Genomic DNA, 13,449 nt, shown 5'->3' on the forward strand with positions numbered 1-13,449 from the left:
TTTTAATGCTTACTTTTTTTTTTTTTCTATGTGTTACAAACTTGGGAGACTATCATCTGGTTTATTTAAGCAAACAGAAGATAAAAGGACATTAGTTCAGGCCTTTCACAGCATACTCCGTACTGGAACAGACAGTATATATGCCCAATCATTAGTGCAGGTAGCATACAAAATGCAGAGTTGAGTCCTAGGGTGTCTGGCTGGAGTGATTTCTTCATGCTCTCCTTTCAGGGCTAAATTCATATTGTTAAATAACATTTTAAAAAACGGGATCTACATTAAGGCACAAGTGCAGATTATTCAGAATATTCAAACCTGGCTCCCTAATGAAAAACACCAGGTAGAAAAAAACCCAGACCACATACAACAAGATGCTAAGAGAAAGAATTTGAAGGAAAGCCAGAGGATCAGGAATGGCAGTAGTTTTATAGACTGTTACCACACATTCTTTTCTCTAGGCTGCACGGAAGATGAACTCATGCTAGGACAAAAGGGATTTGCTACAGTCCTTTTCTTTAGGAGGAGGAAGACTGACAATCATACATACTAAAAACCAAACACAGTTTGCTGAGTTAGAAATGACAGTCCCTGGTAGAAATTAGAGTTATTTTTGACAAGTTAATTACATATAGAATTAGCAAGGTCAAACTAATAATTACTGATAGATGTGAACAGATTCAAGCAGAAAAAGCCCTGAGAATAAGAGACCTGACAAAACTGGTCTTGACTGGTGAACAACCAGCAAAACAGAGGAAAAACCCCAACCAACCCGTTACATTTCAACTGCAGGCATTTTTTTCCACACTACAGAAATGATTCATTATATGGAAATAAAGCATACAGCAGTCATCTTTAAACATGTTACAGACATAACCCTGATTTTTTATTTTCTTTTTACAAGGTATCTGCAGATACTATTCCCAATTAACTGTGGATGCTTCTTAATCCTTTTTAAAGCCTGATCTTTTACTCCAGTCTCAAGGGAGGCTACTGAAGAAGGCACCTTCCCCAGAGCATTTCTGCTGGAGGTATGGCCTATTCTTAGGATAAATATGGCTGAATGACTCCAACGGGTCTGTTCTACGAAGTTTAAAAAAGCAATAGGCAAATTTCTGCAGAAACATCGTAAATGAAATGCACTAAAGTGTAGTCAAGTATTACAAAACTGGATGCTATATATGTAGCATTCAGGACATCTTACAGCCCATATAGAGTCACTTGCTGAAAATCTGACTTGAAAAACCTGAAGTTTAATGCTTTAACTGGAGCAATACAAATTAACAGCATCCTTCATATGGAATCACTTGGATTATTCTATGTTTACCAATGGAAGACATCATTACAATTTGCAAGCTTCACTAATTTCACTCCATGCAAATAAATATGTTGAGGTATAAGAGCCTTAATCTGTGTCCTGAACAGTCTTTACATAAATACACATCAGTTCTCCAAGTCAGTAAGCCCTACTGTCAATAACTTCTTTTGGTTTTAATTCTGTATGCAGAGAGGATCTATCAGGAATGCTAGAAAATTCACATTCAGCTAGAACTTAGAGATGTCTAATGATTAAGTACCTGATTAATTTTTCTGTCCTTCCCAAACAAAACCTTTCAGGCAGGATATTGTATTGGACCTAAAGTACAAGGCTTAAGCTTCATCCAAGATAATTAGGTAAATGTAAGGAAAAAAAAAAAAAAAGGAGGAAAAAATATCCTGTCCGAGGAACATTAACACTCAGGAGAAAAAAAAAAAAAAAAAGTTTTTCATTTTACTGTGATTCTTTAAATATCATCATCATCATCTTCATCCTCTTCAATGGGTTCTCGTAGACCTGCGCTCTGACGAGTTTTTCCAGCCATTTCTAATAAGGCCTGAGCCTCAGGATCTACATCCAGGATACTCTTCTTCCCTTTTGCCTTCAAACCAAAATAGAATATAGTCAATTTAAAATGTCATTATGAAAGAATCAACACCAAGCTACAAGAAAGAGTCATACCCAAAAGTCCACAAGCAATCTGGTTTGCAAGCTTGACACAATGAAGCATATGTACTTTCCAAGTAAGGCATTTAAGATTCAATGGGATACATCAAATGATTTTTACTGCTGCAGTTACACAAAATAGTCATAAACTTTTCCTAAGATGACAGTGAACTGCTTCAAGTTGATTTAGGTTACAAGCAGCCGAAACATCCTGGTTAACCTGAGCTCAGTTTGAAGTGCAGATGTGAACTTTTTTTTTAAAAGAAGAGCTTCAAGTACAATTCAACATCTTTCGTAAACAATTTGTTCTGTTTCTATTTAGAGCTATGTGTCTAGCGCGCAGACAGGGCACATGAATTTAGTAAGAAAAGAAATAAAAATTTTTTAAAAAAATCACCAAGCTGTGCAGACCAGACAGTTTAATAAAAGAATAAATTACAGGGACAGAGGAGACTGGAAAGAGGCCTCCTACTCATTCCCAGAAATAAACCAAGTGCAGAAAAACTAGCATAAATCTGTTCACATAAATTTACTGTAAAACAATAGTAAGTTTAAAGTTACTGCTAAAGAAATCTTTTGGGTTTTCTTCCCGAACTATAGATTAGGCTCTACTTGTGAGCTTCCAGTGCTTTCTCTCTTTCACAAACAGTTTTACTGACCCCCCTTCAAGCAGGTTCCTCCTGGAGACTATTCCTCAATATCAGAAAGGCCTTTTGAAATTCAGAGTAAAGTACTGCTCTTCTGACGCTATCACCTCACAGTTCCTGATGTTTGTTCTTGTTGGCACCCTCAATAATGCCACTACATATGGCACCACAGGGCCAGGTAAAGTGGAGAGACAGTGTTTAATCAGAAAGCTGCAGCTGTACAAGATTTTGCACTTGCATCTCCCATTCCCATCAGGACACAATTTCACAGGTTCACCTACCGCTGCAGGGAGGTCTCCCACTGCCCAAACTTCCATGGCATCCAGTGCAAAATCCTCTTTTGCTGACAGCTGGGGACTGTTGTAGGTGGTACATCGAGGTTTTGCTTTGCTGTGTCCCTTCCCATAGTCACTGTCCAGCCAGAGGCCGAAGTATCCATGTTGTCCACCCATACCCTGTGAACCAAAGCACCACACTAAACACTTGCTGCGCATGTAAAGCAGACTGGGCAAGGTATGAAACCCAGAGTATAAATTGCAATTTGCAGTGTTTATGCCACGCTTCCACGGGTAGGTGAAAAAGGGTATTCTGAGTGAAACTGGGCTTCTGTACCAACATCCAGTATTCCTGAAAACAAACACAGATTTACCTGAGTGATACTGCACCCTCTACATTTACAGAATGCCAGTATCTGCGAGCACTTCAGCTGCATCTCGTGCCAGAAATTTAGCTCACTGGTTTTTGTTTACTGACGAACCGTTCCATTTTAAACAGGGTGGAAGCACTCGGGTCTGCTGCCTCTTTTCCGTTTAGAAAAGTATCTACACAAGCAAATAATATAATTTAATGATGTTTGCTTTCTTTTAAGCAAATTTACCCCAGACTGCTGCAATTCCCAAAGTTATGGGCACGTAATGCCCCGAAACTGTAAGGCACTTTTCAAAATAGGCAACGTGTTGTAGCTCTGTAGAAACTCTTCTACATCTGGAGAACTCATTCGTGGACTTGAGTAAAAGGAGCTTCTGCCACTGTGATTACACAAATGCACCAGCCAACGTGCAGTTCTTGTACTCTAATTCTGTTGGGCTTTCTCAGCCTTCCATAATTTAAAAAGCAGTTAGTGTGGCAGTGAGACCAGCCAGTGACACAGATCAGCTAGCTTCTGCTGCTTCAGTCATGTGGATACATGCAGTCAATTCTTCCAGACAACAGGGGGACTGCTAGAAGGGCCTGTGTGATAACCAAACTTGGCAAAAAGATTTCTCCCCAGAACCTCCATAAATCTAACCTAACCTACATAAAGCCCACCTACTTGGGTCGGCCACAAATAAATTCCATCATAGTTGATTCAGTACTTCAATATGCATATCAACTGTAAAGACAAGTATAGACTCTTATCAGCACTGTAAGCAGTTCTCCATCATTATCCATAGTTCACACTTTACACTGATGCTTTAGTGCAAAAAAAGAAAAAAAAAAAAAATCCTCCTACTAAAAGCGTGGCACAAATAGCACAGAGAAGAGATGAAAACTTCCTCAGAGAATAAGTGAAATACATCTGCTCACAGTAAAAGAAGTGAAAAACATGAAACACTTCCGAACACGAGCCACTAATCCCATTTCCAAATTTCATTTCTTAATACTTACAAGTCCATTTGGCATTGTTTGTTGGCCATGGTTCAAATACATGTAGTGGTCATTATACCCCGTGTATGTGTATACAGCAAGAGAGGGGAAAACAGAAAACAGAAAGCATCTGTTGTCACCTGTAAACAGAAAAGCATCTGAGGTCAGACAACTGGCCAAGCAGTAACTTGCCTACAAATAGGATAGGAAAAAAATATTGAAGAAGTGCAGCTAAATAAATCAAAACCAGCAGCTGCAATCTCAGAAAGCCAATACCTATCTCTCATCAAGATCTAGACCTACTGTTTATTCTCAGTTATTCTGTGCAGGGTCACAGAAATCAATGTGATTATACGGCTGTGACCAAGGGCAGAGTCAGAGGCATGACTAGTACATTACATTACTATGTAAGGGTACACCTATCACAGGCTTGCATTGTATCATCTAAAACTGGCCAGCCACTACACTGGTACAAACTGACATGGGTGCAGACAGCCTTAGTTCTGACTATGCTGATATACACATCAGTTTAGAATCGATGATTTAGAGTACAGTTTTCATTAAGCCCCGTTTGGTATTCAGAGGGACGTGTGGTGTGATTGTCTAGTATGCTACATGTGTTATTCTATGAGGGAAAAAATACAAGGAAAGTGTTGTGAAATCAATATAGCATAACATTACGTTAAATGACGTGGTAATCACATACTGATTAAATATAGGAACTGTGTTTTTAATGCAGCAAATGTGAGGATTCCCAGAAGGACGAATGATCCAGAGTCTTTTCAGAAAGACATTACAGAAGTTCTTTCCAAAGAGTTACAAAAAACCCCTCTCTTCTCCCCAGAGGTTTCAAGGGAACTAAAACTTCAGCTTGCCCAAAGGACTCTCTTGCTGCTGGATTTTAAAAGGAATACAAAGACAGCGTGCACAAACGGCAACAGGGGGCTCAACCCGGTGTTTCGCTCAGCTGTTCTGAGATGGAAGATTGCCATCTGCTGGACACCTTATTTAAACGCTAATCCATCCTGTATGCTCTATTCGTTTTCATTTCATTTTCAACCTATGCAGATCCAGGGGTTGATAGATTTCACTGAAAAGAAAACTTGTTCCCTGATCAGTAAGTCCTGCAATTGTAAGCCTTATCAAATAACAGACAAACTATAAACATTAATTAGTAATATGCCTGTCTGGGTACAAAGCAGGAATAATTTAGCATGTATTGTATATTTTTCAAAGATTATTGTTATTTTTGACACAGGAAAACACGCTTAGAAGTATAAGAAATACTGTGTGTCATGAAAGTAGAGTGACACTATCCATTAAGTGAACAGGATTCTTGTACCTGTACAGAATAGGCAACGTTTACCTGAGCCATGAGATACCAGAAACAGAAAAGTGATTTTTACCTTGAAACTGTGGCTTCACCTCCCAGGAGTGAGACGCAAACCCACCAAAGATATAACCATCTAAGTCCTGTAAGATCACTATGCAAGGACCCTTGTTCACTATATGCCCACACAACTGTGAAAAGCTTTCTCCGTGAAGCCTGGAAGAAAATAAAAGCTGCCACTTGTGCTGTAGTTCTGCAGGCAGATGGGAGTTGATGTATATGATGGATGGGATATCAAAGAGACTGACAAGTCCTCTTCTCTTGATGCCTTTGCAGCCTGGAACCAGGTTGAGTATGTCTTTGGTTTGGTCTGGGAGAGAATGCAGAACATGGAGGCCTTGCCTGATAACAACACTGAGGAAAATTGAGATCTGTGGAACTCGGTACACCCAATCCTCAATGACACTTTGATCAAAATTTGTCTCCATCATCTGAGGACCCACAGGTTTTGTCCCATCTAAATAATAAGAGACACAGGAACAGTAGTAAGACTCCCAGTCTGGAAAATAATCAGTTGATTTTTAAGTGTAAACACAGTATTCCACTATTTTAATGGGCATACAGTCATAAATACATGCACATACATCTCAATGCCTGCCACCTGCGAGTCAGGTATGTAAAACAGACACGTTCCATGACAAATAGTTTTGTACATCCACTTAAACTGGGACCTCAAATCAAAGCTCTCCTGAATTTAGGGGAGAAAGACAGTAAGGTAAAACAAAATTCCTAAGTCTCGGGTTGAAATACTGGTCTCATCATTTAAATTCAAAGATGTGACCTGAAGAGAAAACTTCTTGGGAGATCAGTGACTACAGGAACTCTTGCCATCCTGGGCTATACTACATCGGTGCTGCTCACCTGCAAGCTTCAATTCTGATAGCAGCTGAGAAGCCAGAGCCTTTACTCCACTTGCAGAATCCCTAGTGTTCTCCAAACTCCAACCTTTCAGTTCCTTCCTGTAGCTCAGCACATGGACTACAGACATGATCAGATCCTCTGTGAACTTAAAAGGTTAAAACATCACCATTTTGGCATTTCTTAAAAAAATTGCCAAGAGCATCAAAGGACTTTCTGAAAATAAAGTCAAGTAGTACTGATGCTGTAATCCCAATGGCAGAAACCTCTCTTCTTCTGATGAGTCAAGAAACAAAGGAAATGCTATTTCAGTGTCATAGGTCTTGAAAGACATTTTGTACGTGTTACTACACAAAGCATCTCCATAAAATATGCATTGAAAGAGGGAGAGGAGGTTCAAATTTTGCAGTGGTGGGAGCTGCTAGTGACTTGCTGTTTTGTGAGATCCCATTCTTCCACCTTTCAAGCTACGTATTCGATTCACACATCTATTCTGCAACTAAAGCTCCAGAAAGCATTTTGCTCAGTTCCCAGAAGCACCAGCCACACCACAACCCCTGCTGGCTCTTAAATACAGCCAGTCTCTGCACTCTGCAGCATGAGCCTGGGAACCATCAGACAAAACAACCACTGCAAAATCCAGATCCTGGCTCTCAAAGTACGCAAGTCAGTGTGGAAGGGCTGCACCTGAAGCAGTCACCCCACATAACCTGGTTTGCCTACACTGTTTGTCCCAAAGCAGCAAGTTAGAGGTAAAGAGATTTAAAAAAACTCCAAAAATCAGGAATCCCTGTTCTGAATCTTGTGCTCTAAAGACTACCTTCAATTACCTACCCCAACATACATTTAACTGCCTGTTTACCTCTTGGATTTGTTTGCCCTTCACAGGCCCTTCTGCCTTGGAGATCATTCTCATTATTATGGTAATCTTCTCATCTGCATTCCCTTTTAAAAGGTTTGACATAAAAATTACAAACTGCTCCTTAGCAATCTGTTCACTCAGCCCAGATGACTTCCCAGTCAGGTCAATACTTTTCATTCCCTTGTATAACCGAACAGTCATCTGCTCTGGTAACGGCTCCCGCATATACGCCTACAACGAGGAAAATAGCAAAGAACATATTTTACACATGAAGAATAACTGATATATTCCAGCTAATCTGTGCTGAGATATACCACTATGAATGAAGGATTTCAATACCAAGTATCTACTAGCAGCAACAAACTTTTATCAAAGATTTTTTCCAAGAGGAAAAAAATTTTTTTAAAAATCTCGGTTTTTATAGTATCTCCTTTCCAATATTATTTAGTGACTTAAGTTGATACTGGCTTTCTACAAATGTCATGGACTTTAAAAAACTAACACTATAGTGTTAACAGTATATTAGCAAAAGATTTCTATATAACTGTTGTAAAGATTTACAACTCTGCCAATCCAACATTCAAAATTGTGGTTTAACTCTGCTTTTGATAGTGACACTTAAAACCAGAAAGAAAGTAAAATTTTTTCCATATTTCAGTTTTGGTCTCAAGACAATGCAGACACTGTGTTTAACCCTACGTGCACAGGTAGAAACAATTCTGAGTTTTCCTCTGCGTAGCGACATCTAATTCAAGCATGGAACAAATTTGAGATCACCTGATTTTTAGAAGGTACCCCTGATGTTAAGACAGTCAAAAAATCAAAACTTATTCATCTAAATCACGTGAATTGCATTTGAATTGAAATCTAACTGCTACACATCATCTTACATCACAACATAGTGGGAAAGATGTGACTCGGGATTCAAGAAACTTTCACAGTGTTCAAGATAATTACAAGGTTTAAAAATAAATCATCAAAAATACAGCCATACACTAGGACATGATTACACAGTGTCTTCCCTGCGCAAAGCGCTGTGCCTAATGCGCTGAACCCCTGACTTGACTCATCTAGAGGGGTGTAGCCCAGTGGGCACTATGCTGCAATCACTGGAGCTCCACCTGCGTAAAAGCACTCCAGCTCTACTCAGTGGAGTTGCTATTACCAAGCTCTTGCTGGTTCAACACCACTCCTACCCAAGCCAGCAGGGCTGTTCCCATTTGCCGTTAATGGCTGTTGCTGTGTATACAGGGTGAGATCCAATATGCCAAGCTCTACCCTGCTTTTGCTGACGTCAGTGGTAAAACTCCCATTGATTTCAGCAGAAGCAGAACTCGCAGCCACAGCCGTGCACATTAGTGCTTCACATTGAGGGAGGGATGGTCACAGGGTTACAGCTCTCTTTAAGAGGCTTTCTAAAAGTATTACATAAGCCTGAAGTGAGACAAGCAGCAGGGAACATAATTAAAAACACTACACTCAACGGCTTTTTACTTCACACTGCAGCATTAACTACCTACTCCCTACCCTTTCCCACCTACCACTACCTTTGTTGCTCTGTTTTGTTACATTTATAGATTTTCCAATGAGTAGAACTGGGGTGCAAGAAAGAACTGTAAAAAGGAAATCTTTAATAAACATCTAGCAAACTCACACCTCTGACAGTTTAGAATCCTTGACTTAAATGGTTTCAAGAAAGTATCTAGAGATACCTGTTCTACCTGCTTTCCAAGCTATGCAGTGCAGCCAGCCTGCTCTGGTCCAGAAGGCACGTAGTTTCCTTCGAGTAAAGTACTGAGCTCAAGCAGAGTACATGAGGTTACGCGTGGGGCCTTGGCAATGTTACCAGACTGTTGCCAGATCAAATCTGCTGCGTATCAATCTAGTTCAGGCATGAGCAGACTCCTCCAAGGCAGGCCCGGCATTGCAATAGTCCCTGCACTAAGGAATCAGGCACCTACTGGCAGCCTTTCAAAAGATTTTAAGCTGGCAAACAGAAGGCGGGAAGGGAAAAGACAAACAGTCATCAAACATCACATTGATCCAGGGGCAAAGCTAGGAAGAGAACTTCCAGGTCCCAGTCATGTAACAAGACACCAAAGGACCAGGTTTGTGGATGTATTAGGGCTGGGGGGGGACTGATCCTGGCTGGACACCAGGTGCCCACCAAAGCCACTGAATCCCTCCCCTCCTCAGCTGCACAGGGGAGGGAAAATATAAAAAGGCTCGTGGGTCGAGATAAGGGCAGGGAGAGATCATTCACCAATTACTGTCACGAGCAAAACAGACTCAACTTGGGGAAAATTAATTTAATTTGTTACCAATCAAATCAGAGTAGGGTAATGAGAAATAAAAACGAAATCTTAAAATGCCGTCCCCTCACCCTTCCCTTCTTTCTGGGCTCAACTTCACTCCTGATTTTTCTCTCCCTCCTGCCCCCCAGCAGCACAGGGGGATGGGGGTTGTGGCCAGTTCATCCCCCATTGTCTCTGCTGCTCCTTCCTCCTCAGGGGGAGGACTCCTCACACTCCTCTCCTGCCCCAGCCTGGGGCCCCTCCCACAGCAGACAGTCCTCCACGAACTTCTCCAATGTGAACCCTTCCCACGGGCTGCAGCTCTTCCTGAACTGCCCCAGCGTGGGTCCCTCCCGTGGGCTGCAGCCCTTCAGGCACAGGCTGCTCCAGCGTGGGTCCCCCGCGGGGTCACAAGTCCTGCCAGGAGCCTGCTCCAGCGTGGGCTCCTCTCTCCACGGGGTCACAGCCTCCTTCGGTCGTCCCCGTGCTCTGGCGTGGGGTCCCCCACGGGCTGCAGGTGGGATCTGCTCCCCCGTGGGCCTCCATGGGTGCAGGGCACAGCTGCCTCCCCAGGGGCTGCACCACGGGCTGCAGGGGAATCTGTGCTTCAGCGCCTGGAGCACCTCCTGCCCCTCTTCTTCACCGGCCTTTGTGGCTGACGAGTTGTTTCTCTCACACGTTCTCACTCCTCTCTCCTGTCTGCAGTTGTGCAGGTTTTTTTCTCCTCCTTAAATACATTTTCCCAGAGGCACCACCAGCGTCGCTGATGGGCTCAGCTTGGCCAGCGGTGGGTCCATCCTGGAGCTGGCTGGCCTTGGCTCTGTTGGACATGGGGGAAGCTTCTAGCAGCTTCTCACAGAAGCCGCCACTGCAGCCCCCCACAACCAAAACCTGGCCACACAAACCCAGTACAGGCTGAAAAGCTGGGCAGCAGCAACGCTGTTTCCTAACAGGTGACAGCTCATAAACAGCCAGGCTGGAGGAAGGCTGAAGCTGGTCTGTATGAAGATGTGTTGCTAAATATGTTAAAATAATCTGCTCCTTTCATCGAGTTTTAATTTGATTCCATTAACTGTGTAACATATATAAAAATGAATTTTAATACTATATTCATTTGGCCACTTAGTTCCTGCCTAACTGAAGTTATCAAGTATGGCAACGAATCATTTTCCTCTTCTTTCTTGATTAGAAAATGAATGCAAAGTTAATCAGAAAGCATAATGTATGTTAATTAGCTAAAACAGGGAGCCACAGCTTAATGAAGCAAAATTGAATTGTCTCCTTTTAATGCAAGTGAAAAGATTACAGATGTGATGCAACTGAGGGAGAAATATATAACCAAATACAAACTGACTTTCTGACAGCTTCTCAAGAAATCTGTAAATAATCCCACACTATAGACTCCAGGGGGAAGAATATTCTTCCTATTTTTCAGGTTTTGGTAAAAATATTTACGTACGTCCCAACTTGCTTCAGAATCAGGAAAGCTGCAGATTGACCCAACAGTGCAATTTTAGAGATAAATACAAACCTGAAAGTCACTACTCATGTTAAACTGTAAGAAAAAGTTAAATACCCATCCTGCCCCAGAACACCAAGAATTAAATTGATACGAGCAATCCTTAAAAAGTAACTATTGCCACATCTTTAGTTTCTTTCTGGAATTAGGTTCAATGCACTACATCCCAGATATATCAGGAATAATAGATTGTCTTGCCTGTAGTGCTGCCAGAGTCACAGTTTTCTTTGTAGCTTTGCCATTTTTTGCTCCAGCTGAGCCACTCAGCCCTGACAAAGTATCAAATACTCCATCAATGTCAGACTGCTCCTCAGGGAGAAATCTGGAAAGGTGATTCCGATAGGCATTACTTTCTGCATTTCCCATCTTTTCAATCTGAAACAAAGCAATAAAAAAATGAAACAGTAAACACAGAAAGGTATCACAATGGCCATGAAAGACATATCCAACATACTAACATACCAGCGCAAGCTTTACAAGAGGAGCAAATTCTTAGCCTTCTAGGAAACTGTTATAGTCTCTGCAGTCACTGGGACTTAATGAACTTGAAGAACATCTGTGAAGAGTAACTGTGCTGTAAACAATGACAATCTGTCAGCTCTTTGCTAAGACCACCCTGTCTACCAATCCAAACCTCATCCAAGCCTTATCAAATGGAAAAACCAATACGACTTAATGATTAAATTAGCCTGTACAAAGTGACCATGAGTCTGTCAGCTGGAATACATCAATAACATGAAGGGAATAGCCTGATTACAGATTACTTATGACAGATTATGAATCTTTCTAATGCATTAATGGACTGAAGCTATGTCTGACAGTAATATGTAGCACTAAACCAGCATCACTGTAAATGTCATCTCTGAAGATTTTTTTTCTAAGAACACAATACAAAAATCATTCAAATAGCCAAGAAACACCATAACAAAAACATTTGGGAAGACAACTCTAGACCCCATGGCTTCATATGAAGTCAATAAATTGTTGAGAGCTGGTACCCATAGAATTAAGGTTGGCAGGGGCAGGGTTTGGTTTGGGGTATATTTGTTTGGTTGGTTTACACATTTAATGATACAACTATCATTTCTCTCACTGTCCCCAGGAATCACCTGCATTACAGAGACTAATTTTATTAGCGTTGTCTGGGCCACATGCTCCGGCTTTCTGCCTGGAGCAGCACGACACAGACCTAAACACAGACCTAACAGTGCCCCAGCAGGGCCTGAAATCCCAAATTCCACCATGACCGCAGTGATAGTCACCACTGCGAATGTCTGGTGTAGACACACTCCTGGGGCGACAACATAAAAAAGATGAGAAGCAAAACTGTGGTTTTCTTTCCGCAAATTCCGCATCTTTTCTGGCACCTCACTGTTGGGATTCCCAGCTCTGCTGACATCTCTCTTTGCAGATAAGCCTGTCAGACAGCCCTTCACTGGCAGATAAGCCTAATAGAGTCTTTCTGTCGTGAACTCATGCTGGCTTTGATAAAAAACTGTACATCAGAGGCAGGGCAGGGCTTCTGCACCTTCCCTGAACAGTACAGGCCCAAAAGCCTCGTTTGCCTGGGAGGAAAATATCGATCGTGGGGTAAACGCCAGGGTTAATGGAAACGACTGTGGCCTGGAAGACAAACCGTGAGGACGCTGCTGTAATTTAAGCGCAGGAGGAAGGGGACCCTCGACCCCTCTCCCTCAGGCCAGGGAAGCACAAGCCGGGGTGTGGGGGGGTTCCCGCCGTGACAGAGCCGGACAAGAGGCTTCGCTGTTTGCCCTTCGGCCGGTTTATTTCCCGGTAGGGTTAATCCACCCCTCCCCACCTGGCCAGCGACAGTCCTGGCGTGACCCCCGCCCCACCCCGGCGAGAGGCAGAGCCTGAGGCGAGAGCCTCCCCCCCCGCCCCGGTGCGGGGCGGCGCAGCGGGCCCACCTCTCTGCTTACCGGCAGGGCACCGGCAGGGCACCGGCAGGGCACCGGCAGGGCCCCTGGATCGGCCCCCGGACTTGGACAGAGGCCCCGGCAGCCGGGCCCGGCGCCACCCGGCGCCTCCAGGCCGCCCGGCTGGGGCGGAGCGCGGCGGGGGATGGCGCCGAGCGGGGCCGCCCCTGGGGCGGTGGCGGGGAGGGGCCGGGCCGGCCCCGCCACATGAAGGGGAGAAGCGGGAGGGGCCGCAGCCCGCTGCGGGAAGCGGTGAGGCGGCGGCCGGCGAGCTCCGGAGCTCAACGAGGCCTTGGCGGCCTTTTCTCCCTGAGGCGGGTCCCTTCCCTGAGGCC

The 13,449-nt window shown here is 43.3% G+C and overlaps 1 protein-coding gene across 2 annotated transcripts; it reads right to left on the reverse strand.

Annotated features, from left to right (window-relative positions):
- Positions 1–2: 2 nt before the first annotated feature.
- Positions 3–13,241, reverse strand: MEAK7 (MTOR associated protein, eak-7 homolog). 2 transcript variants are annotated; one of them, XM_074913757.1, is made up of 9 exons: positions 13,118–13,241; positions 11,640–11,751; positions 11,376–11,552; positions 7,365–7,595; positions 6,506–6,650; positions 5,661–6,101; positions 4,276–4,394; positions 2,910–3,083; positions 3–1,916 (listed from the first exon to the last, which is right to left on the reverse strand). In XM_074913757.1, the coding sequence occupies exons 3-9, from the start codon at positions 11,541–11,543 to the stop codon at positions 1,782–1,784; spliced, it is 1,413 nt and encodes a 470-aa protein (XP_074769858.1). In that variant the 5' UTR covers positions 11,544–11,552; positions 11,640–11,751; positions 13,118–13,241; the 3' UTR covers positions 3–1,781. The 2 variants fall into 2 exon arrangements, with proteins under 2 accessions (XP_074769858.1, XP_074769857.1); XM_074913756.1 differs by lacking the exon at positions 11,640–11,751.
- Positions 13,242–13,449: the final 208 nt, after the last annotated feature.

This window comes from Athene noctua, chromosome 9 (assembly GCF_965140245.1).
Source record: "Athene noctua chromosome 9, bAthNoc1.hap1.1, whole genome shotgun sequence".
NCBI lineage: Eukaryota > Metazoa > Chordata > Aves > Strigiformes > Strigidae > Athene > Athene noctua.